The sequence below is a fragment of the Mobula hypostoma genome, chromosome 5, assembly GCF_963921235.1.
Source record: "Mobula hypostoma chromosome 5, sMobHyp1.1, whole genome shotgun sequence".
Lineage (NCBI taxonomy): Eukaryota > Metazoa > Chordata > Chondrichthyes > Myliobatiformes > Myliobatidae > Mobula > Mobula hypostoma.
In genome coordinates, this window is record NC_086101.1 from 181,013,766 (window position 1) to 181,040,937 (window position 27,172).

The 27,172-nt window shown below is 41.9% G+C and overlaps 1 protein-coding gene across 1 annotated transcript in view; it reads left to right on the top strand.

Moving 5' to 3' along the window:
- hpgd (15-hydroxyprostaglandin dehydrogenase) overlaps positions 1 to 4,916 on the top strand; it is a 74,504-nt gene extending 69,588 nt beyond the window's left edge. The window contains exon 7 of the mRNA XM_063049480.1: positions 459 to 4,916. Within this exon, the coding sequence (XP_062905550.1) occupies positions 459 to 597 (139 nt within the window). The 3' untranslated portion in view covers positions 598 to 4,916. The remainder of the gene's footprint in view (positions 1 to 458) is intronic.
- Positions 4,917 to 27,172: the final 22,256 nt, after the last annotated feature.

Genomic DNA, 27,172 nt, shown 5'->3' on the forward strand with positions numbered 1-27,172 from the left:
GATGACTGGAAGAATTGGATCAGCTCATGAATGAATGACGGAGCAGACCTGATGGGCCGAATGGCCTATTTCTGCTCCTATGTCTTATGGTCTTATGTTCTGGTGTTCCAATGTAAATGTGACAAAGAAACAAATCTTCAAATGTATTGGATTCCACCACCTTCTCTGTCAGCATATTCCAGATACTCTCTGTAAAATTACAGGTTATCTTCTTAATGAGCCAGACCCAAGCAAACAATTTCTTTCACATTATTTGTCAATTGATCCTTGATTGTAGGTTAGCACAGGCACATTTCACATAAAGGTGGTATCTAATTTCTAGATCATGGAGATAACTTGTAGATCGGTCATGGCAGTAAACAGCAGAACACATTTTAAATTCCTTAATAGGACTGATTGCTTCTGCATGCAGTTGAATATGTTTTTGTCTTATCCTCTATTTTATTTGCAATTTCCAGCCCTGCATTAATCGTTCAGGGACTGATGAAAATAATTCAAGAGGAAGACTTGAATGGAGCAGTAATGAGAATAACCAAGACAAAGGGAATCCACTTTGAAAATTATGACTCGTCTCTGGTTCAGCCAGCACTAAAGTAAACTATCATCAAGAAGTGCTGTGTCTTGCCAGGAGTGCACTATCTGAACAGGGGACTCAACGGAGCAGAAAGAACTTTTGCTTTGGCACCTATGCAAACTGATAGTACACACTCGTTCCTGGGTGTCTTTTCTCTTTGCATTAAATTATTTATAAATTAATTTTGTTTATGCAGTCCTGAAATGTAAGATCATAGAGGATTCCTTCAGCTAATTTTGATGTAAATTAAAAGCAGCTTGATTTTTGATGCTCCTTCCATAGAAAAGGTTATCTGGGCATTGTATACTTCAGGATAATTCCTGAACTGCTCAAACTTCAGGCTACAATGACAGATAATCATTCAAACTCCATCAAAATTATTACGGTGCCTTTAATATAATATTGTCATAATCATTATTATGTGCCATGCGGTATGACGTGGACGATCATGGTCTTCATCCATGACCAGGATTGCTTTTGGCAAATTTATCTGCTGAGGTGGTTTGCCATTCTCTTCTTCTGGGCAGTATCTTTACAAGAGGGGTGACCCCTATCATTATCAACACTCTTCAGGGATTGTCTGCCTGACGTCAGTGGTCGCATAAACAGGACTTGTGTGACTTGCATCACTAAGCAGGTACGACATCTCGCCCAAGGATAACCTGCAGGCTAACGGAGGAAAGGAGCACTTTACACTTCCTTTAGTAGAGATATATCTACACCCCGTCACCTATTTAATATAACAGGGAATGCAAAATTTTAGAAAAAGTGACTGGAAATTCTGGAAATAGGCTTTAGAGGGCATTTTAGAGGAGGGAAAGTTTAAGTTTTGCCAAGGTACCTGTGAAATCAAGGCTGAGGAACCTCATGGCAGCGTACCTCATGACAGCAGCACTCAAGGATCACCCATCATTGTCTGCAGTCTACGTTGCTGAGTGCTGGGGGGTAGATATGTTTACCAACTAACTCTCTGGAAGGGGCAAAAGGATAGATGTTCTTTGCCAGCTGCCCCCATGAATTGGAGAGTTCCAGCCATTTAGTCCAGTGTCTGTCCTAAATATGATTCCTGTGAGAGAAAGAGGAGCAGTGCAAAGCTTCATCCTTTCTCTGTGAGATTACGAATGGAGAGACTCATCAATTTCAGCATCGTGAAGAGATTTGAAAACAGTCCATTTAAGTATTTCAACATTAAGTAGGTTAGTCTGGAAAGAGAGAAAGAATGCTCCTCCAACTTATTCTGCTCAAGTTATTCTTCCCTCCCCACCAACATCTTTTTTTATCAGGCCACTTAAGTGAAAATCAAGCTTTGAGGATCACATGCTTCTAGCGGGTCTATATTTTGACATTTAAAGTCTTTTTACCTCATGCTTTTTCTTTCAGTGTCATTTTCACACTGGGACCAAAGATTACCGTATCTTTTAGCAAAGGCAGCAAAAGTAACTTGAAGTGATTAATGTTAATTTGTTCAAATAAAACACGTTAGCTCTGTAATATTTCATCATTTATAACATTATCTGGCTTTCACGTGGTCTTTTGTTTTCAAAACACAAGAGATTCTGAGTTGTTGGAAATCCAGAGAACACACGCACAAAATGCTGGAGGAACTCTGTAGGTCAGGCAGCATCTATGGAGAGGAATTCTGAGCTGAGACCCTTTGTCAGGATTTGCTTTGTTTTTATGATTAGTGGAAAAGCAAAGTTTGAACGAACAATATCCACAACCCGGAAACAATTTTTATCAACCTGATGAAGGTTCTCAGCCCAAAACATTGGCTCTTTACTCTTTTCCATAGATGCTGCCTGGTCCGCTCAGTTCCTCTGGCATTTTGTGTGTGTTGCTTTGATTTCCAGCATCTGCAGATTTTTACTTGTGTGTGAAGGAGTTGTAAGCTTTTAAGATGCTCTTTGATTTTTTAGCCATTTTTGCCCAGAAGTTAAGTGAGCAGTTTGATGGAGAGAAGGGGAATTATTTGAACCTAAGTTGTTGCAACAAGAAAGAAGTGGGATCCAAGGAGAAGATTTATGTCTTATTCAGTACTCATCCACAATGACTCCAGGGTAGAACTAGGATCATATTCCATCACACAACATCCATGAGAGATGGCTGAGATTATGTTTATCCTGGTGATCTTTGTTCAGGTCAAGTACATTTTAGAACATAAGATATAGGAGCAGAATTAGGCTGATCCAATTTTCCTCTCAGCCCCAGTCTTCTGCCTTCTCCCTGTATCCCTTCATGCCCTGAACAATCAAGAATCTATTAACCTCTGTCTTAAATATATGTAAAGACTTGGCCTCCACAGCTGCCTGTGGCAATGAATTTCACAGAAAAAATCGTTTGCTGATCAAATATCTGGTATTGCAGGTTGTGGACTTTGATTCCCTCTGGTAGGAAATTTAAATTCAATTATTTAAATAAATCCGGAATACGAAGTGAAGGTCAGTAATGGTGACCACACACTGCCAGAAAGCTGTTAAAAATCTATCTGGTTTATTAATAAACACTTAGTGGCCATTTTATTAGGCAGACCTGTACAATTGGTCTTTAATCTAACTATCTAATCATGTGGCAGCAACCCAATGCATAAAGGAATGCAGGCATTTATTTATTTATTTATTTAGCGATACAATGCAGAGTCAGCCCTTCCAGCTCTTCGAGCCACTCCTCCCCAGCATCCCCACAACCTCAATTAACCCTATCCTAATCATGGGGCAATTTACAATAAACTGTTAACCTACCTGATACATCTTTGGACTGTGGGAGGAAACCTGGGCACCTGGGGAAAGCCCACACATTCCACAGGGAGGAGATACAGAGACACCATACAGGACGGAGCTGGAATTGAACTCTGAACTCTGGAACACACTGAGCTGTAATGGCCTCGTACTAATTGCTGCATTACTGTGGTACCATGGTCAAGAGGTTCAGTCCAAAAGTCAAAATGGGGAGGAAATGTGATCTAAGTAACTTTGACCATGGAATGATTGTTGGTGCCAGACGGGGTGGTTTGAGTATCTCAGAAACTGCTGAGCTGCTAGGATTTTCACACACATCAGTCTCTAGAGTTTACAGAGAATGGTGAAAGAAACAAAAAATATCCAGTGAGCAGCAGTTCTGTGGGTGAAAATGCTTTGTTAATGAGAGAGATCAGAGGAGAATGGCCAGACTGGTTCAAGCTGACAGGAAGGCAACAGTAACTCAAATCACCACATTTTACAACAGTGCTGTGTAGAAGAGCATCTTTGAACACACAACACATTGATCCATGAAGCAGATGGGCTATAGCAACAGTAGGCCACTAAGTGTATAAGGAAGGATATCTCTTGGTGACTCCAGACCCACCCATCGATACAATTTATTCTTAACTGCTGTCTGAAGAGGCAATTCAAGGTATCCAGTCTCCAGGACAATTCAGGAATGGACAGCAAAATACACACCTTATGAATGAATGCACCCCAATGTTAGAACAATTCAGTGTAACAGAAATTCACTCTTGAAGAATTCACAAAAAAAGGATTAAGATACAGAATAAGAATCCACTCTTATGAAATATATAATAGAAAATGTAACTAAATAAACACAAAAAACCCAAAAAAATTAACTAACTTTTACCATTTCTGCCAAGGGTTTGTGGTGCAGAACATTGCAATGCACGTTTTTTTAGGAGTGCATCCCCTCCATAACTGAGTTCAGTCTGAACAGGGAAAAGGAAAGCTGGATCAGGAGAGACTGAGGGATGTGGGGATAGTGCAGGAACACAGACCTGAAGTAGAAGTTCAGCCACAATCTTGTTCAATGTCAGAGTGACCTGGCTTCCTCTGCTCCTCATTCTTATTTCTATTAACTGTACTGGATGTACTAAAATAACATTTACACAAACTACTCAGAGACTGATGTGGGGACTTTACAGAATCCACATGTCACTGTGCACCAAAGATCTGCCCTGTGAGAGAAGACTATCATAACCCATCCCTACAAAACATTCCACCAACATGGTGGTTAGGGAAGGTACAATAACAACATTTAAAAGACACTTGGACAGGGAGATAGTTAGGAAAGGGAGGAATATGGGACAAATGCTAGCAAATAGGACTGACTTAGATGGGAATCTTGATCAGATGGACCATTTGGGCTGAAGGGTCTGATAGATGATTAGAACGTACAGATAAATTGCCAAAACTGTTTGATGAAAATAAAATTTGCCTGTTTCTATGAATTAAGATATTACTGCACTATCTTAACTGTTGTAAAGTTGAATTGATCGGCTAAACTATATTAAAGCTAGTTGGCATGACTACAATGACACACATTGGGCTGTAAAATATTTATGAGCTAAGTAAATGACTCTTTTGGAAGCGACCAATATTCCTCCCACAGAAAAGAATAACCGTAAATGTATGTTGTTGCTCTTGTCTGGGACCTTGGTGTTCGCCAACAGCCTGATGTCAATATCACTCAAGGCACTTATGTCTACTGTTGTAACAGTGGGTCATGTATGCCAGTCTAGAGTAACTTTATGGTTGCGAGATTGGGTGGCAACCAGCCGACTGTCTCAGTCGCTATTTCCACACTATAACAGAGTCAAAGTCGAGCATGTGTGCACAGGTTCAATGAAAAACGTACTTGCTCCAGTATTACAGGCACAGAGCAACACTCACAACACGCTGGCGGAACTCAGCAGGTCGGGCAGCATCCGTGGAAAAGATTGGTCGACGTTTTGGGCTGGAACCCTTCTGATCTTTTCCATGGATGCTGCCCGACATGCTGAGTTCCTGCAGCGTGTTGTGAGTGTTGCTTTGACCCCAGCATCTGCAGATTATTTTGTGTTTTCAGGCACATAGAATCTGAGATTCAACATTCACAAGAAAACATTGACATTCATTATACAAGAAAGAACACACTCAGAACAAAGAAAAAGGTCCATTGTAGTGTAAACTTCCACAGTGTTGCTGAACTGTAGTATTAGGGTCACAGACAACACTACAGGCCCTTCGGCCCAAGATGTTGTACCAACCACTTAACCTGCTCCAAGATCATTCTAACCCTTCTCTCCGACATAGACCTCCATATTTTCTTTCTTCCATGTGCCTATTTAAACATTTATTTTATTTATTGACATACAATGTGGAATAGGCCCTTCCGGCCTTCAAGTCAACACCCAGCAATCCCCTGATTTAAACCTAGCCTAATCATGGGACAATTTACAATGACCAATTAACCTGACAACTGGTCCTCTCCTTAGACTGTGAGAGGAGACTGGAGCACCCAGAGGAAACCCACAAGGTCATGGGAAGAATCTACAAACTCCTTGCAGCAGCAGGAATTGAACCCGGTTGCCTGCACTGTAAAGCATTGTGCTAACCACTCTAATGTATACAACTACTCTAGTGTCTCTAATGTATCGGCCTCTACCATCATCCCTGGCAGCGCATTCAATGCACCTACCACTCTCTGCCAAACACTTATGTCTGATGTTTCCCCCCTCCGACTATACTTTCCATCAATCACCTTAAAATTATACCCGTTTTGGCATAACCAGTTGTGTCGGTTGGTTCAAGAACTGAGTGGTTGAAGGGCAGTCGCTGTTCTTGAACCTGGCAGTGTGGGGCTTCTGTACGTGCTGACCAGTGGTCTCTGTGAGTGTGGCGGTGGTCTTCAATGACAAATTTTGCCTTCACGAGGTAGAACATAATGTAGATGCTGGTATTAAAACAAGGTGAATATGTTAACTGGTTGGGCTTGAATCAAATTCTGCACTCTATATGTTTAGTAACTTCTTTATTTCATTTGACATGCAAAGTTAGATGAGCAGTGTGAATTTAACAAGTTTTCGTATATTGACTCTATTAATGGAACAGTTTCTCACAGCTCCAGAGCCGAGCTCACTGTGGCCTTCTCAGCACTTCCCTTTAATAATTTACAGAGAACAAACAAGTACGTGTTTATATAATTTATTTTCCTCTCTTGTTAAAATACATTAGATATGATACAAGATACAGAAGCATAAGAAACTACATTTGACCCCAGTTAGAGCATTATTTATAGGCATCGGTTAATCTCGTGAGACCATGGATTTGCGCCTTGGAAGGTTTCCAGGGCGCAGGCCTGGGCAATTTTGTATGGAAGACCAGCAGTTGCCCATGTTGAAATTCTCCCCTCTCCACGCCACCGATGTTGCCGATACAGCTTGGCACCGGTGTCGTTGCAGAGCAATGTGTGGTTAAGTGCCTGGCTCAAGGCCACAACATGCTGACTCAGCTGAGGCTCGAACTAGTGACCTTCAGATCACTAGACCGATGCCTTAACCACTTGGCCACACGTCAACACCAATATAGCATTATATTCTTGTCATTAAGGAAGGACAGACAAGGTAAAGAGAGATCTATGGATCACATACAAAGCAGGCACAAGAATTTTTAGAAGCGTGATTCCCTTCTGATAACTCCAGAAACAAACATATCGAAGTAGATGCCATCTACGAACCTGTAAGAGCCAAAAGAACTCAAAAGGTCAACTGAAGTGAATAGAACTCAAAAGGTCAACTGAAGGAGTAGCCAATCAGGACCGAGGCAAGCGATCGGGGCCAATATAAACGCGAGCACTCCCAGAGAGAAACACCAAGAACTGTGCGCTGAGGTTATCATCTCGACTGGTGATGAAACATCTGTAAGCTAATTGCTAAGCTCAGCGAACTCTGCAACATCAAAGATCTACAGAGTACCAACAGGGAGGTAAGGCTTCAGTCATGTAGTTTCACAAGGAAAGTAGTGAATGGCCAATATTCAAGTAAATTAATTAAAAAGATGGTATATGCCACCATATATTGCCTTGAGATTCATTTTCTTGTCAGCATTCACAGTAGAAGGGAAGAAATACAACAGAATCAATGAGAAACTACAAAGACTGACAAGAACTAATGTGCAAAAGAAGTCAAACTATGCAAATATCAAGAATAATTAACCAATCAATCAATTAATAAATAAATAGACAGGTAGTTAGTGCTGAGAACACAAGTTGTAGAGTCCTTGAAAGTGAGTCTATAGGTTGCGGAATCAGGTTAGAGTTGAGGTGAGTGAAGTTATCCACACTGGTTCAGGAGCCTGATGGTTGTAGGGCCCTGAATCTGGTGATCAGGCCAATCCCTCAACTTTCCAGTGTGCAATTAACCCATATATTACTAAATCTACTTAACTTCCTTGTCTTTTTTGTATATGTGCAAAATTTACACTAATCACTATGAGGTGGGGATGAAAAGGGTGCAGAATTCCTACTGGGTGGTCTAATTAAGTTGCTTATTGAAAGATTTGGTCAAAAGCAACTATTTCCTTTAGTGGAAGAGGATATAAAACTAGTATTTGCCTACTAGGGTAATACCAGAAAATAATTATCACTTACATGAGAAAGTCTGCAGACATTGGAAACTGAAGTGGAAAATGTAAAGTTAAAAGAAGTTTTATTCAAACACTATTGATGACCGGTGGGATACAAGCATAGCATAATGCTTTACAGCACCAACTGAAAGATCAGGGATCAATTGTCTCCACTGTGCAAGGAGTATTATCTTCTCCCTGTGAGTTTCTCCAGGGGCTCCCGTATTCCAAAAACGTGCAGGTTAGGATTAGTAAGTTATGGGCATGATATGTTGGTGCCAAAAGCATATTGATACCTGCAGACTGCCTCCAGCACGTTTTCAACAGAAACAACATATTTTACTGTATACTTTGACGTGCGTGTGACAAATAAGTAACGCGTATAATCTTTAAACTACTCAAATTACACCTTCAATAATACTGTGCCCAGCTTCAGTCACTGAGGCACAAAAACGAGTGGAGGATGGGTGGGATGATGGTTGTTGGCCTATGGGTGAAATATCTGACTCCTCTGCTGGATATAATTTTAGATTTTGCTATTAGTTATGAGAATCTGGACTTGCCTCCAGTAGGTCTAGCATACAGACTTAGTGGTGCAGGTGAAGCGTGTGTGGTTTAATCATAGACAATTGAAGGTGTGAAGTTTCTGGATGCATGGGGAAGGGAGGCACAGACTAAAATCAGATGGAGCTCATCCAAATACAGTAGAAGACTTCTTTTAGAGAGGGGATGGTCTGTTACAACTCCTCATTGCTCTGTGTGAACTCACGTTCTCTTCCCTGTCCTCATCCAAACTCAGAGAGGCCACAAGCATGACCCAGTGGTAAAACAAAGCACTTCAACGACCAACTTAATTTGTCGTATTCATTTACATGTATTAGGAATTGCTGGGGTGTGTTGGTCAGGGAGTAACATGCAACAAAAGACAAACATTCAACAATTATAAAGTAGAAAAAAATCATATAAAAATAAAGTAGGAGGTTAAAGAACAGATATGGAATAAATTGTGCATGAGTAAAAGTTGGAGTTTAAATAACAGACGTGGAATAAAGTGTGCCTAACTTCATAAATAATAGCCTTTTTATGATATAAACAGAATCATAAAAAGTGGTTTAAAGTGCTTACAATGTAATGTAGTGATGGGGATAATAGATAGAATGGTGGTGGGAGTCACTATTTGTCAGATTAAATGCTTGAGGGAAGAAACTCTTAAACTGAAATGAAGGTTTTGTTTTAATAACTCTTTAAAGAAAGGGAGAATTCCTGTGGTAAATGTTACCTGATCATTGCAGAAGGCTTTATAAAATGTCCCAGGAAGAATCACATCTCACAGTTTCAGCAATTTTATTTATTATTTATTGAGATAAGGCATGGAACAGGCCCTTCTGGCCCTTACAGCCATACCGCCCAGAAATCCCCTGATTTAACCCTTGCCTAATCAAATTTCAGTAAGCTCAAAGTAAAATTTATAACCAGAGTACATACATGTCACCACATACAACCCCGAGATTCTTTCTTCTGGCTTGCAAGCGATCCGTTCTGGGAACACAAGAAATAGAATGAATCAAAATCAGAATCATGTTATTATCACTGGCATGTGTCGTGAAATTTATTAACTTAGGAGCAGCAGTTCGATGCAATATTTAATATAGAACATATAAATAAATAACATTGTATGTATATTGAATAGATTAAAATTGTGCAACAACTGAAATAGTATATATTAAAAAAGTGAGGTAGTGTTCATGGGTTCAATGTCCATTTAGGAATCGAATGGCAGAGGGGAAGATGCTGTTCCTGAATCACTGAGTGTGTGCCTTCAGGCTTCTGTACCTCCTACCTGATGGTAACAGTGAGAAAAGGGCATGCCCTGGGTGTTGGAGGTCCTTAATAATGGATGCTGTCTTTCTGAGATACTGCTCCTTGAAGATGTCCTGGGTAGTTTTAGGCTAGTACTCAAGATTGAATGTAATTATCCCCTTTTGTTCAAGAGCCTGATGGTTGAGGGGTAGTAACTGTTCTTGAACCTGGTGGTGCGAATCCTGAGGTACCTGTACCTCCTACCTGATGGCAGCAGCAAGAGAAGAGCATGGGCTGGGTGATGACGATCTCTGATGGTAGATGCTGCTCCTATTTCTTCGGATATACCGAATACTTGAGGTCTTCTGTTGAACCACTAACTACTAGAAAGCCATGGATTCTCTTTAATGGGCTCTAGCAATCTCTTTCGGTGACTTAGCTGCTTTTTGTTTTTCCTGGAACCTGATTCATTTTGCACCCAAGACGATCATAGCTAACGTTAGATTTCTGGACATCTTCTTGGGGCACACATCACGGAGACACTTTGCACTTACAACATAGACTGAAATTCTCCAGATCTCTACGTCTTTGATTTCTGTGTTCTCTGCTCTGGACGCTGAACCACTATCCAGATACATGCCCGGTCACGGCCCATTCTTTAATTCTTTGGCTAGAGCAGCTTCTTGAGCCATATACCCAGAGGGCAAACACCATGAAAGTTAAACTTATTGAAGCAACAGCGCAGTAAATTGCAGTTAAGAAAAAACAAAGTGACATAAATTTTACATAACTCATGATCAAAATAAACTACAATAACCATAATGACAAGTCAAGTCAAGTCAAGTCACTTTTTATTGTCATTTCAACCATAACTGCTGGTACAGTACACAGTAAAAACGAGACAACGTTTTCCAGGACCATGGTGCTACATGAAACAACACAAAACTACACTGAACTACGTAAGAAAAAAAAACACAAGAACTACACTAGACTACAGACCTATCCAGGACTGCATAAAGTGCACAAAACAGTGCAGACACTACAATAAATAATAATAAATAATAAACAAGACAGTAGTGATGACACAAGTTAAGACAAAATAAAACTTCTAAATATTTCCCATACACTCTGACAGGGGAAATAATCCAAATTTATCTAAACATGGAAAAAACCAAAGGCATTATCACAAGAGGTTCTGCAGATTCTGGAAATCCAGAGCAGACACAGACAGTATTGGAGGAACTCACCAGGTCAGGTAGCATCTATAGAGACAATCAGAATCAGGTTTAATATCTCCTGCAAATGTTGTGAAATTAGTTGTTTTGCAGCAGCAGTACAATGTGATATATAATAATAACCATAAATTTCACTAAGAAGATATATGTATATATACCCAGGACATCTTTAGGGAGCGGTGTCTCAGAAAGGCAGTGTCCATTATGAAAGACCTCCAGCGCCCAGGACATGCCCTTTTCTCACTGCTACCATCAGGTAGGAGATACAGAAGCCTGAAGGCACACACTCAGCGATTCAGGAACAGCTTCTTCCCCTCTGCCATCCGATTCCTAAATGGACTTTGAAGCTTTGGACACTACCTCACTTTTTTAATATACAGTATTTCTGTTTTTGCACATTTTTAATAATCTATTCAATATACGTAATTGATTTACTTGTTTATCTATTATGTTTTATTTTGTTTATTATTATTTTTTTCCCCCTCTCTGCTAGATTATGTATTGCATTGAACTGCTGCTGCTAAGTTAACAAATTTCGCATCACATGCTGGTGATAATAAATAAACCTGATTCTGATATATATAAAATAAAGTAGTGCAAAAATCCACTATAAATTACAATAAGAAAAGATTTAAACTGTTGGATAGTCTGGATGCTCATCTCTCCACGACACTGAGGCTGTGAGACTGCCCCCTGGCTGCTGTGCTTCGTGTCTGCAAACTTTGCAGTGATTTGCCCCACTAATATGATGAACTGAATACCGAGGCTTTGGGCCTACTCTGGGCTGCTCCAGGGGTTTGGATCTAAAGACTCAATTTGGTTCAGAATGCTGTTGTTGTTCCTCGCTTCTATTGTTTATATGATTTGTTTTGTGGTTTTTTTCCTCTTTCTCTGTGGGCACTGGGGGTTGGTCTTATTTTTCTTGTGTTCTTCCGGGTTCCTCGCTTTGCATCTGCCTGTAAGCAAACAAATCTCAAGGTTGTATAATTTGTACATCCTTTGATAATAAATGCACTTTGAATCTTGATTCTGATGTTTTTGATCCAAGGTTCTTTCAGAAGTCAAGAAATGGCATAAAAATTGTTGCATTACAATAATTTTATTAAGTTCTAATAGAGCAAGGAGAATTTTGCGAGCACGTATGCTCCATCTGCCAGAAAAGGCGGAGTCTCACAGTAGCCACCCATTTCAATTCCACTTCCCATTCCCATTCCGACATGTCAGTCCATGGTCTCCTCTACGGCTGCGATGAGGCCACATTCAGGTTGGAGTAGCAACATCTTATCAAGGTAGCCTCCAACCTGATGCCATGAACATCAATTTCTCGAAGTTCCGGTAATTGGCCCACCACCCCTCCTTCACCATTCCTTTTTCTGTTCCCTTCTCTTATTTCCTTGCCTGCCCATCACCTCCCTCTGGTTCTCCTTCCCCTTCCCTTTCTTCCATGATCTTCTATCCTCTTCGATCAGATTCCCCCTTCTCCAACCCTTTATCTCTTTTATCAGTCAACTTCCCAGGTCTTTACTCCACTCCCTCCCGCTCTCCCAGTTTCACCTTTCACCTGCCACCTTGTGCTTCTTCCTCCCCTCCCTTCTCTGACATCTCATCTTTGTTTCCAGTCCTGATGAAGGTCTCGGCCCGAAACATCAACTGCATATTCTTTTCCATAGGTGCTGCCTGATCTACTGAGTTCCTCCAGCATTTGGTGTGTTTTGCCTTGGATTTCCAGCATCTGCAGATTTTCTTGTGTTGGACAGTTTATGACCTTGCTGCCTTCTCTATCTTGAAGTGTCATTGCTCTACCTGTGATGCTGACACCTCCTTCCTTCTCATTATTCAATGCGGTTTAGTTTTCATAGTGCTCTGTTTGGCTAAGAACAGTGCTTTAGAAATGTTCCAGCAAATTCCCTCAGAATAGGCTGCCCTCCAAAGGCACCTACCTGAAGGAGTGTAAACTGTCAGGAAGTCTTTATATGCACGGCAGAGAGTACCCTGATTGGTTGCTTCACGGCCAATGCCCAAGAACAAAACAGTCTGCACTGGGGGGGGTTGGGATTCCCAACCTTTTTTATGCCTTGCACCCCTACCATTAACTGAGGGGTCTGCGAACTCCAAGTTTGGAACCCCTAGTCTACAGAATGTGGTGGATACAGGTCAGTTCATCACAGGAAAAGCCCTCGCCATCATTCAGCATATTTACAAGGAACGCTGGCACGAGAAAATAGCATCCATCATCAGGGTCTCCCATCATCCAGGATATGCTCTCTTCTCTCATCTCTCTTCTCTCATCGGGCAGGAGGTACTGGAGCATTAAGCCCCACACCGGCAGGTTCAGGAACAACTATCAGGATCCTGAACCAACATGGATAATTTCAATCAGCTCAATGCTGAACTGACTCCACAGCCTGCAGACTCACTTTCAAGGACTCTGCAACTCGTTATTTATTTGCTTTTTTTACGAATTGCACAATTTGTCTTCTTTTGCACACTGGTTGTTTGTTAATCTTTGTTATTTATAGCTTTTCATAAATTCTATTATATTTCTATATTTTCTTGTAAATGTCTACAAAAAATGAATTTCAAGGTAGTATGTGGTAATATATACATACTTTGATAATAAATTTACTTTGAACTTTGATAGCAACATCCAGAGGTTGAAATGGTTGATCACCAACACACCGAGGTCAAGTCTGTGACTCATCAAATGGGGACAGGGAATCCTTCTACATGTTAATGTTTAACATTTAATATCTTAAATAGAAACTACCCACAATGATAGTCCGGTCTTCCCTAGAACGGGAGCACAGCCAAGAAAATGCATGGGGCTTGAACTCTCAACCTTCCAACTAGATAATTCAGACACCAGATGCTTATATGCTCAAAAGGCTGGTTGTAAGAATGGAGTCATTAATCTATTCGGATAAACAGTACTTAGTTGAATTATGAGGAAATAAAGCTTGCTTGCAAATGTGTTGATTGCATTGGCATTAAATTTCTCAGGGTGATAATTTCAAGGATGTGGATGATTTAACACGAGAAGACAATAAAGATTCCGAATTAATAGATCTTTGGTAAATAGCGATGATAAAGGTTGGTCTGATCAGACAAGGTAATTGTCAGGCAGGGGTAGCAGTTTTGTCACTGGTCAAGTTGAAACCTGAAAGAAATAGCATGTAGGATATTATAAATATATATATACATGCTGTGGTAGGACATAGAACAATAAAGTTCAGTAGAGTCCCTTTGGCCCACAATGTAATGCCAGCCTTCTAACCTACACTAAGATCAATCTAACCTTCTCTGCCACATAGTCCTCCATTTTTTTTCTTCAAGTGCCTTTCAAACAGTCTCTTAAATATCTCTAATGTATCTGCATCCACCACCACTCCTGGAGGCAAGTTCCACACACCTCCCCAACTTAGTGTGAAAAAAATACAATCTTTGACATCCCCTTTACTTTCGTCCCATCATCTTAAAATTATGTCCTCTTGTGTTAGCCATTTCTACCCTGGGGAAAAAAGTGCTGGCTGTCCACTTGATCTATGCCTCATCGGCTCATATATTTCTGTTAAGTCACCTCTCATCCTCCTTCCCTCTAAAGAGAAAAGCCCTAGCTTGCTCAACCTTTCCACATAACTTTCTCTAATTCAGGGCCTGATAAACCTTCTCTGCACCCTCTCTAAAGTTTCCACATCCTTCCTACAATGAGATGAACAGAACTGAACACAGTACTCCAAGAATGATCTAACCAGAGTTTTACAGAGCTGCAACGTTAACTCGAGGATCTTGAAATCAATCCCCCAAGTAATGAAAGCCAACACATCAGACACCTTCCCAATCACCCTATCTGCTAGTGTGATCCTTGGAGCAGTGAGGCAGCATCACCACCACTATCTGAGCCGCGCCACCCAACAATCCCCAATTTAAACTTAGCCTAATCACAGGGTAATTTACAATGACCAATTAACCTGCACCTTGTACCTTGGTCATCTCCCAGGCTGAGGTACGTAGGTCATTCCAACGCATCAACAACCACAAGGCAGAGGGGCCAGACAGCATCCCAGAGCATGTGCTCAGAGTACTCGTGTCATAGCTGGCTGGTGTGTATACAGACATCTTTAGTCTCTCCCTCTCCCAGTGTAGAGTGTCCTCCTGCTTCAAAACAACCACCATTGTCTCTGTATCATAGAAAACCAAGGTAACATGGCTGAATGATGGGTGCCCTGTTGCACTCACCTCAGTAATAAGCAAATACTTTGAGGCGCTGGTCAAGGACGACATCTGCAGCTTGCTACCACCCACACTGGACCCCCTACAATTCGCCTACTGACACAACCAATCAACAGATGATACAATAACAACGGCTCTACATACCGTCCTTACACATCTGGAGAAGAAGGATGCTTATGTGAGAATGCTATTCTTGGACTACAGTTCAGCATTCATTGCCGTAGTTCACCGCCCCCCCCCCCCAGGCCTCACAAGAAGCTCAGAGACCTCAACCTTCACCCTGCCTTGTGCAGCTGAATCCTGGACTTCCTGTCAGATCACCGGCAGGTGACAAGGATGAACTCCCTCTGACCTTCAACACAGAAGCCACCCCAGGGCTGTGTCCTGAGTCCCCTCCTCTGCTCCCTTACACCCACAATTGTGTTGCCATGCACATCTCCAATATGCCAATCAAATTTGCAGATGACACGACATTAATAGGCCTCATTTCCAACAGTGATGAGACAGCCTACAGAGAAGTCAATGCCCTGACACAGAGGTCCCAAGAAAATAACCTCTCCCTCAATGTTGAGAAAATGAAGGAGTTGATTGTGGATTACAGGAGGAATGGAGACAGGCTAGTGATATCAATGGGACTGTAGTTGAGAAGGTGAGTAGTTTCAAGTTCCTCGGTATACACAATACCGAGGATCTCACCTGGACTGTACATACCATCCGTGTGGTGAAGACAGCACAACAGCACCTCTTTCACCTCAGACCACTGATGAAGTTTGGCATGAGTCCTGCAAATCCTCTGGACTTTCCACAGAATTACCATCGAGAACATCCTGACTGGCTGCATCATTGCCTGGTTCGGGAACTGTAGTACCCTCAATCGCAAGGCACTGCAGAGCGTGGTGCCAACAGTAGATGTGAACTTCCCACTATTCCGGACATTTACAGCAGCAGGTGCAAAAAAAAGGTCCCGGAGGATCATCAGGAACTCACACCACCCCAACCACAAAATGCTTCAGCTGCTTCCGTCAGGCAAACGGTACCGTAGCATTAAGGCCAGGACCAACAAACAGGCTCTGGGACAGCTTCTTTCACCAGGCCATCAGATTTATCAATAGACATTGGTGTGATTGCATATAGTCATAGTCATAGTCATACTTTATTGATCCCAGGGGAAATTGGTTTTCATTACAGTTGCACCATAAATAATAAATAGTAATAGAACCATAAATAGTTAAATAGTAATATGTAATTTTATGCCAGTAAATTATGAAATAAGTCCAGGACCAGCCTATTGGCTCAGGGTGTCTGACCCTCCAAGGGAGGAGTTGTAAAGTTTGATGGCCACAGGCAGGAATGACTTCCTATGACGCTCTGTGTTGCATCTCGGTGGAATGAGTCTCTGGCTGAATGTACTCCTGTGCCCAACCAGTACATTGTCCAAGATGACGTGCAACTTGGACAGCATCCTCTTTTCAGACACCACCGTCAGAGAGTCCAGTTCCATCCCCACAACATCACTGGCCTTACGAATGAGTTTGTTGATTCTTTAGTGTCTGCTACCCTCAGCCTGCTGCCCCAGCACACAACAGCAAACATGATCGCACTGGCCACCACAGACTCGTAGAACATCCTCAGCATCATCCAACAGATGTTAAAGGACCTCAGTCTCCTCAGGAAATAGAGACGGCTCTGACCCTTCTTGTAGACAGCCTTTGACCAGTCCAGTTTATTGTCAATTCGTATCCCCAGGTATTTGTAATCCTCCACCATGTCCACACTGACCCCCTGGATGGAAACAGGGGTCACTGGTGCCATAGCTCTCCTCAGGTCTGACTGTATGTACATGTATACAAAACAATAAAGTACACAACCTTAGTGTTTGGGCAATATCCTCACACATTTCCATTCTTTATTGCTTGTACATAGTGACAGATGCAGCATGAAGATTCTTACTCCCTTGGATTAAATAGATAGGTAGATAAATAAGTAAATAAATAACCTGCCAACCTGTGCACCTTTGAGCTGTTGAAGGAAACCAGAACCCTCAGAGGAAACCCATGCAGTCATGGGGAGAACATACAACCCTTTACAGGCACTGGCAGAAATTGAACTTAATCACTGGCGCTGAAAAGCTTTGTGTCAACTACTACACTGCATCCTGCAGCTATGTCCGGACCTGGACCAACAGCTCCCTCTAACGTGTCGGTTCTGAAGAGCAATGGTTAATGAAGTGCCAGACAGCCAAGTTTTTAACTGTACAAGAGACAGAGGAATTCTGGAATCTGGAACAACACAGGAATTCAGCAGGTCAGGCAACATGTTTGGAAAGAAATGGACAGTTGACCTCCTGATTTATGTCGGATACAGATGTTTTAATCCAAGGTTCTTTCAGAAATCAGGAAAGAAGCACAATTGCAGCAAGAGGAAGTAATTTACTTGGGACAGAAGTTTTCCCAAGACTAGCGGAAAATTCACTGCAGATCATGCAAAAGAGCAGTACAGAAAACCTATCTGGCAGTCATAAACACAAGCTTTGAAATTATATTCCTAAACACGAGAGGTTCTGCAGATGCTGTAAATCCAAAGCAACAAACACAAAATGCTGGAGGAATTCAGCAGCTCAGGCCGCATCTATGCAAATGAATAAAGAGTCGACTTCTCAGCCCAAGGTCCTTCTTCAGGCCTGGAAAGAAAGGGGGAAGATGCCCGAACTAAAAGGAAGGGGAGGGGAAGGAGGATCACTAGAAGGTGATAGGTGAAGCCGGGTGGGTAGGAAAGATAAAGGGCAGGAGAGGAAGGAATCTGGTAGGAGAGGAAAGGGAACGAGGAGGTGACCCAGGGGAGGTTGATCGTGAATACAGATAAGAGGCCAGAGTGTGGAATAGAAGAAGAAGGGAGGGGGAGGAATATTTTTAACCAGGAGGAGAAATCACTATTCATGCCATCAACTTGGAGCAGATTGAAGGCTACCCAGATGGAATGTAAGCAGTTGCTCCTCCACCCTGAGAGTGGCTCCATCGTGGCACACGAGGAGTCCATGGACTGACATGTTGGAACGGGCGGTTTTCGCTGTTTCTAGCAACGTGCATGATCAAGTTTCAAATGTTCGATGTCCGCACTGAGTACACACTTAATTGACTATGAATAGGGCCTCTCAAGTAACAGCTTGTCAGGACGTTGAAGCAGGGACCCACTCGCAGACCACGTACTGTGTAGCAAATCCAGTGGGGGTTGGTGGGGACAACAAAGTCGGCGTCAAAGTTCAGGCGGAGATCAAAAATTCCAGAGAAATCCAAAAATCCAGAATCGGGAAACAGGCAGAGTTGATATTCAGACGGACAGAGTTCAGACACAAATGCTGGAAAGGCTTAAGAAAACTACTGGCACAATCTGGCAACAAACAGGTGAAAACAGAGGACTAAAATATACTGAGCAATAGACAGCGAGGCAGATGATAGGTGGAGCACCATGAGACACAGGTGGCAGCAAAACAAGTAATAATGAGAAACAGGTGAGAGACGGAGGACTCAGTAATACAGGGGCTGGAGTGGAGCAGGAGCGGGGACAGGAGCACATGGCAATACAAAATCACAGACCGATGGCTGGGAGAAACACACAGAAACACGGTTCAGCTGGAGGTACTGACACAGCTGCTTGGTGGGCCAATGGTCTTGAGGCACCTAATATCATCATTCAACGAGCAAGCCCAGCAAATCCAGATACAATGTTGCCATCGGACATGGAAGACGTTGATGACCATGACTGTGTAAGAACAATGATGTGCATGAAGGAGGAAGTTATTACATATTAGCACATCTATCAAACCCTGATCTGATGCTGTACACTGGTGGCTTCTGAATGATTGAAAGAGGAATTCAGCTGTGGTTCCTAGAACTGAAATGGGGCATGAGGAAGCATGGTTCCTTGTAACTCTTGAGCAATAGGCAGAACTGAAAGCTCTGATTGAAGCCTGTAAGTTGGCAGAAGGAAGGTCAGTTAATTTCTATACTACTGATTCTCTATATGCTTTTAGCATTGGTCATGACTTTGGAAACATATGGAGACAAAAAGGATTTCTTATGGCTTTAGGAAACCCTACCAAGTATGACCAACTAGTACAAGAACTCATGGATGTCAAACAACTGTCATCAGAAGTTACTGTCAATATTAAAGTTCAAAGTTCAAAGTACATTTATTAACAAAATATTATGCATTATACAACATTGAGGTTTGTCTCCTTACAGGCAGCCACAAACACAAAGGAACCCAAAAGACACAAACACAAGGAAATCTGCAGATGCTGGAATTTCAAGCAACACGCATAAAAGTTGCTGGTGAACGCAGCAGGCCAGGCAGCATCTCTAGGAAGAGGTACAGTCAACGTTTCGGGCCGAGACCCTTCGTCAGGACTAACTGAAAGAAGAGCCCATTTTTTAAAAAGACCATCAAACACCCAGTATGCAGACAGAAAAAAAACAAATCATGCAAACAGCGAAACTAAGCAAGCAAATAGCATTCAGAACTGAAGTTTTACGAAAGACACGAAGCAAGTCATTAATGCAGTCAGAGCAGGCCATAGGCTCAGATCAGCACAGAACAGACTAACATCACCAAGCAGTGAGTCGAACCAAGCAGAACTGGCCTATTCCTTGCCTCAAGTCCCAACAACCTGACATTCTCAATCTGGCCCGGCACTTAAATCACCCAAACGTTGGGTCATTCCTCACTCTCACACCACGCTGGGGCCTGGACCCTGCTGCAATGATTTGACCCTTACCCAACCTTTGCAATTTGGCCCAGAGCTTAAACTGAACGAACATTGGTTCTTTCCTCACTGTCAGGGATGCCTCAACTCTGCCTTGCACCCATGTGCCTCGAGCCTCTGCCTCTATCTGCCTCGCTTGCTCGCCTCTCCATTGTTAGCTGCTATCATTATTAATAAAGTGTTATTAAAAAGTATTTAGTAGTTTTCTTTGTTCTGTTTGGTGCCAATAAGTAGTCATTAGCAACATATTAAGCCAGAAGTTTATTAAAATTTATTAAAATCTAATATCTGCTCCAAAATGGCTACAATGGAAAGCCGTGGAAATACATTTGATGTGTTGCCTCTATGCTTGGCTCATCAAACCTGTAGCTTGTGAATTGTTGGTTATGGAATGTGCTGCATTGTGATTTGCAAGGAGGAAAATGGCGAGCTTCTGATTCAGTGAGACTGCAGTGTGTTCTCCTGACATTCTTCACAGTGCATTCCTTCGATGCTGGACAAACCTTTCCACCTAGCCATTTGTAGCTGAGTGGTACTCGTCAGATGTGATATGTCTTATTCCTTCATTTTTGGGAATGACTGAAACTGTTCCACCACAAACCTTGGTCCATTGTCACTGACTAAGTCTTCTGGAACACCAGCCCTTGCAAAAGGCTTCTCAACATATCTACAGTGTGCGAGGCTGCAGTGGAGGCCATTGGGAACACTTCTGGCCACATTGTAGCTGCATCGACTACTACCAAGAAATTTTTGCCCATGAATAGTCTGGCAAAATCCACATGATTCCTCTGCCTGGACAATCCAGGCCATTCCTAGGGATGCAGGGGTGTGGCTCTTGGCATTTTCTGGACATGTTGGCATTCTGCACAGTGCATGGCTGGCTGCATGGCAAGCTGTTTGAGCTGCAGATCCATCCCAGGACACCAGACAAAGCTCTGAGCCACCGCTTTCATTTTGACTACTAGATGGCTGGCATGTGGTTCCTCCAGCACTTTAACTCGCAGCTTGGATGGTACAACAACTCTCAATCCCGACATAAAGCAACCACTGTCAAGGGCAAGTTTATCTCAGCACTGGTAAAATGAGGAACTGGAGCTTCTGCTACACATTCCAGACATTTTGGGTGGCTGTGTAGATCTGAGACAGTTTGGGTTTGTTTCTGATCTTTCTTTGGATCATCTCTGCCCTAATGATTTGCATAAGGGAAATGGACAGGAGGTTCTGTAGGCGAGAACGAGATTCCCAGACGGTATGTTGCCTCAGGGTGCCAGGGTCCGGGATATCTCAGATCGAGTCCTTAGCATTCTTAAGTGGGAGGGCGAACAGCCAAAAGTCATGGGCCATCCACGTACCAATGACATGGGTAGGACAAGTGATGAGGTTCTGCATAGGGAGTTCAGGGAATTAGGTGCTAAGTTAAAGGGTAGGGTAGAGAACTCTGGATTGCTACCCATGCCACATGCCAGCGAGGCCAGAACTAGGAAGAATATATAGTTTAATATGTGGCTAAGGAGTTGGTGTAGGCGGGAGGGCATAACATTTTTTGTGCTCTCTTCCAGAGAAGGTGGGACCTTTACAGATGGGATGGTTTGCATCTGAACTGGAAGGGGATTAATATTGAAGTGGGAAGATTTGTTAATGATGCACGGTGGAGTTTAAACTAGAGTTACAGGGGGATGGGAACCAGAGTGTCAGAACAGTTAGTAGAGAGGTTGTGGAGGCAGATGTTGGTGAGACCTCAGGCAAAGTTAGGAATCGAAAGGTTGAGCATGTCGTGACTAGTGTCCTGAACTGTGTAAATTTCAATGCAAGAAGGAAAGGCGGATCAGGTAGTTGGTTTACAGAGAGTGGCAATGTGTAGTGAGGAGAGGCTGTTGATAGGGCAAAAGTGCAGTCAACAGGACGAGTTGCAAAGTAAAAGGCGGGAAAAATCAAAAAGGGTGAATACAGGACAGAAGATGTTATATCTGAATATGCACAGTATACAAAATAAAATAGATAAACTTGCAACACAGTTGTAGGTTGACAGGTATGATACTGTAGGCATCACTGAATCATGGCTGAAAGATTATAGCTGGGATCATAAAGTCCAAGGATACATATTGTATTGAAAGGACAGGCAGAAAGGCAGACGGGGCAGTGTTACACTGTTGGTAAAAATTGAAATCAAATTATTGGAAATAAGTGACATAGGGTTGGAAGGTGTTGAATCATTGTGGATACAGCTAAGGAACTGGAAGGGTAAAAAGACCTTAGTGGGAGTTGTATACAGACCTCAAACAGTGGAAAGGATGTGGCCTATAAATTCCAATGGGAGATAGAAAATGCATGCCAAAATGGCAATGTTACAATAGTCATGGGGGACTTCAATATGCAGGTAGATGGGGGAAATCCAGTTAGTGCTGGATTCCAGGAGGGATAATTTCTAAAGGGCATATGAGACGGCTTTTTAGAGCAGCTCCTGGTTGAGCCAACTGGAGGATTTGGATTCTGGATTGGGTGTTGTGCAATGAACCAGAATTGATCAGAGAGCTTATGGTAAAAAGAACCCTGAGAGGAAAATTATCATAATATGATTGAATTCACCCTAAAATTTGAGAATGAGAAGCTAGATTCAGATGTACCAGTATTACAGTGGAGTAAAGCGAATTACAGAGGCATGAAAGCGGAGCTGGCCAGAATTGATTGGAAAAGAACACTGGCAGGGAAGACAGCATAGCAGCAATGGCTGTAATTTCTGGAAGCAATTCAGAAGGCACAGCATATATATATCCCAAAGAGGAAGAAGTAAATTTAAAGGCAAGATGACACAACAGTGGCTAACAAGAGAAGTCAAAGCCAACATAAGAGACAAAGGGAGGGCATATAACAGAGCAAAAATTAATGGGAAGTTGGAGGGTTGGGAAGCTTTTAAAAACCAACTGAAGGCAACTAAGTAAGTCATTAAGAAGGTAAAGATGGAATATGAAAGTAAGCTAGCCAACAATATTAAAGAGGATACCAAAAGTTTCTTCAGATACGTAAAATGTAAAAGAGAGGCAAGAGTTGATATCGGACTACTGAAAAGCGATGTTGGAGAGGTAGTAATGGGGGACAAGGAAATGGCAGACAAACTAAATAAGCACTTTTCGTCAGTCCTCACTGTGGAAGACATTAGCTGTATGGTGGACGTTCCAGTTGTCAGGAGTCATGAAGTGTGTGAAGTTACCATTACTAGAGAGAAGGTTCTTGGGAAACTGAGAAGTCTAAAGGTAAATAAGTCACATGGACAAGATAGTGTTCAGAGTTCTGAAAGAGGTGCCTGAAGAGATTATGGAGGCATTACTAATGATCTTTCAAGAATCACAAGATCCTGGAATGGTTCTAGAAGACGGAAAAATTGCAAATGTCACTCCACTCTTCAAGTAGGGAGAGAGGCAGGAAAAAGGATACTATAGGCCAGATAGTCTGACCTCAGTGGTTGGGAAAATGTTGCAGTCAATTATTAAGGATGAGGTCTCAGGGTACTTGGTCATGATAAAATAAGCCAGACCAGCATGGTTTCCTCAAGGGAAAATCTTGCCTGACCAGTCTGTTGAAACTCTTTGAAGGAAAACAAGCAGGATACACAAAGGAGAATTGGTTGATGTTGTGTACTTGGATTTTCAGAAGGCCTTTGACAAAGTGCCACACATGAGGCTGCTTAACAAGCTACGAGCCCATGGTATTACAGGAAAGATTCTAGCATGGATAAAGCAGTGGCTGACTGGCAGGAGGCAAAGAGTGCCTTATCTGGTTGGCTACCAGTGACTACTGGTGTTCCACAGGGGTCTGTGTTGGGATTAATTCTTTTAATGTTATATGTAAATAATATGAATTGATGACTTTGTTGCAAAGTTTGCAAACAATATGATGATAGATGAGGGGCAGGTATTTTGCAGAAGTAGAGAGGTTACAGAAGGACTTCAACATATTAGGAGAATGGGCAAAGAAATGGCAGATGTAATACAATGTCATGAAGTGTATCGTCATGTACTTTGGTAGAAGAAATGAAAAGGTTGACTATTTTCTAAATGGAGAGAATATACAAAAAAAAAACTGAGGTGGACTTGAGAGTCCCTGTGCAGGATTCCCTAAAGGTTAATTTGCAAGTTGAGTCTGTGGTGAGGAAGGCAAATGCAATGTTTGCATTCATTTCAAGAGGACTAGAATCTAAAAGCAAGGATGTAATATTGAAACTTTATAAAGCACCAGTGAGGCCTCACTTGGAGAATTGGGAGCAGTTTTAGGCCCCTTACCTTAGAAAGGATGTGCTGAATAACTGTATAAGTGGTGGATAACTGTGTGTCAGATTGGAGGATGGTGTGTAACGGTGTGCCTCAGGGATCTGTACTAGGTCCAATGTTGTTTGTAATATATATTGATGATCTGGATGATGGGTTGGTAAATTGGATTAGTAAGTATGTAGATGATACTAAGTTAGGTGGTGTTGTGGATGATGAGGTAGGTTTTCAAAACTTGCAGGGAGATTTAGGACAGTTAGAAGAGTGGGCTGAAAGATGGCAGATGGAGTTTAATGCTGAAAAATGTGAGGTGCTACATTTTGGTAGAACTAAACAAAATAGGACATACATGGTAAATGGTAGGGCATTAAAGAATGCTTTAGAACAGAGGGATCTAGCAATAATGGTGCATAGTTCCCTGAAGATGGAATCTCATGTGGATAGGGTGGTGAAGAAAGCTTTTGGTTTGCTGGCCTTTATTAATCAGAGCATTGAGTATAGTTGGGATGTAATGTTGAATTTTTATAAGGCATTGATAAGGCCAAATCTGGAGTATTGTGTACAGTTCTGGTCAGCGAATTATAGGAAAGATGTCAATAAAATTGAGAGAGTACAGAAGAAGTTTACTAAAATGTTGCCTGGGTTTCAACTCCTAAGTTACAGAGAAAGGTTGAACAAGTTAGGTCTTTATTCTTTGGAGCGTAGAAGGTTGAGGGGGGACCTGATAGAGGTGTTTAAAATTATGAAGGAGATTGATAGATTTGACATGGTTAGACTTTTTCCATTGAGAGTAGGGGAGATTCAAACAAGAGGACATGAGTTGAGAGTTAAAGGGCAAAAGTTTAGGGGTAACATGAGGGGAACTTCTTTACTCAGAGAGTGGTAGCTGTGTGGAACGAGCTTACAGCAGAAGTGGTTGAGGCAGGTTTGATGTTGTCATTTAAAGTTAAATTGGATAGTTACATGGACAGGAAAGGAATGGAGGGTTATGGGCTGAGTGCAGGTCGGTGGGACTAGGATAGAGTAAGAGTTCGGCACGAACTAGAAGGGCTGAGATGGCCTGTTTCCGTGCTGTAATTGTTATATGGTTAAATATATGGAATTGGAGAGTATTATTGAAGGTGTAATTTGAGTCATTTATAGATTATACTCGTGACTTATTTGTCACACGCATGTCAAAAAATACAGTAAAATATGTTGTTTCTGTTGAGAACATGCTGCAGGCAGTCTGCAGGTGTCAATATGCTTTTGGCATCAACATATCATGCCCATAACTTACTAACCCTAACCTGCACGTCTTTGGAATACAGGAGCACCTGGAGAAACTCACAGGGAGAAGATAATACTCCTTGCACAGTGGTGACAATTGATCCCTGATCTTTCAGTTGGTGCTGTAAAGCATTATGCTATGCTTCTATCCCACCCGTCATCAATAGTGTTTGAATAAAGCTTCTTTTAACTTTACATTTTCCACTTTAGTTTTCAACATCTGCAGATTTTCTCATGTAAGTGATAATTGTTTTCTGGTATTACCCTAATAAGCAAACACTAGTTTTATATCCTCTTCCACTAAAGGAAATAGTTGATTTTAACCAAATCTTTCAATAAGCAACTTAATTAGACCACCCAGTAGGAATTCTGCACCCTTTTCATCCCGACCTCATAGTGATTGGTGTTAATTTTGCACATATACAAAAAAGACAAGGAAGTTAAGTAGATTTAGTAATATATGGGTTAACTGCACACTGGAAAGTTGAGGGATTGGCCTGATCACCAGATTCAGGGCCCTACAACCATCAGGCTCCTGAACCAGCGTGGATAACTTCACTCACCTCAACTCTAACCTGATTCCGCAACCTATAGACTCACTTTCAAGGACTCTACAACTTGTGTTCTCAGCACTAACTACCTGTCTGACTATTTATTTATTTATTGATTGATTGGTTAATTATTCTTGATATTTGCATAGTTTGACTTCTTTTGCACATTAGTTCTTCTCAGTCTTTGTAGTTTCTCATTGATTCTGTTGTATTTCTTCCCTTCTACTGTGAATGCTGACAAGAAAATGAATCTCAAGGCAATATATGGTGGCATATACCATCTTTTTAATTAATTTACTTGAATATTGGCCATTCACTACTTTCCTTGTGAAACTACATGACTGAAGCCTTACCTCCCTGTTGGTACTCTGTAAATCTTTGATGTTGCAGAGTTCGCTGAGCTTAGCAATTAGCTTACAGATGTTTCATCACCAGTTGAGGTGATAACCTCAGCGCACAGTTCTTAGTGTTTCTCTCTGGGAGTGCTCGCGTTTATGTTGGCCCCGATCGCTTGCCTCGGTCCTGATTGGCTACTCCTTCAGTTGACCTTTTGAGTTCTATTCACTTCAGTTGACCTTTTGAGTTCTTTTGGCTCTTACAGGTTCGTAGATGGCATCTACTTCGATATGTTTGTTTCTGGAGTTATCAGAAGAGAATCACACTTCTAAAAATTCTTGTGCCTGCTTTGTATGTGATCCATAGATCTCTCTTTACCTTGTCTGTCCTTCCTTAATGACAAGAATATAATGCTATATTGGTGTTGGCGTGTGGCCAAGTGGTTAAGGCGTCGGTCTAGTGATCTGAAGGTCACTAGTTCGAGCCTCAGCTGAGACAGCATGTTGTGGCCTTGAGCCAGGCACTTAACCACACATTGCTCTGCAACGACACCGGTGCCAAGTTGTATCGGCAACATCGGTGGCGTGGAGAGGGGAGAATTGCAACATGGGCAACTGCTGGTCTTCCATACAAAATTGCCCAGGCCTGCGCCCTGGAAACCTTCCAAGGCGCAAATCCATGATCTCACGAGATTAACCGATGCCTATAAATAATGCTCTAACTGGGGTCAAATGTAGTTTCTTATGCTTCTGTATCTTGTATCATATCTAATGTATTTTAACA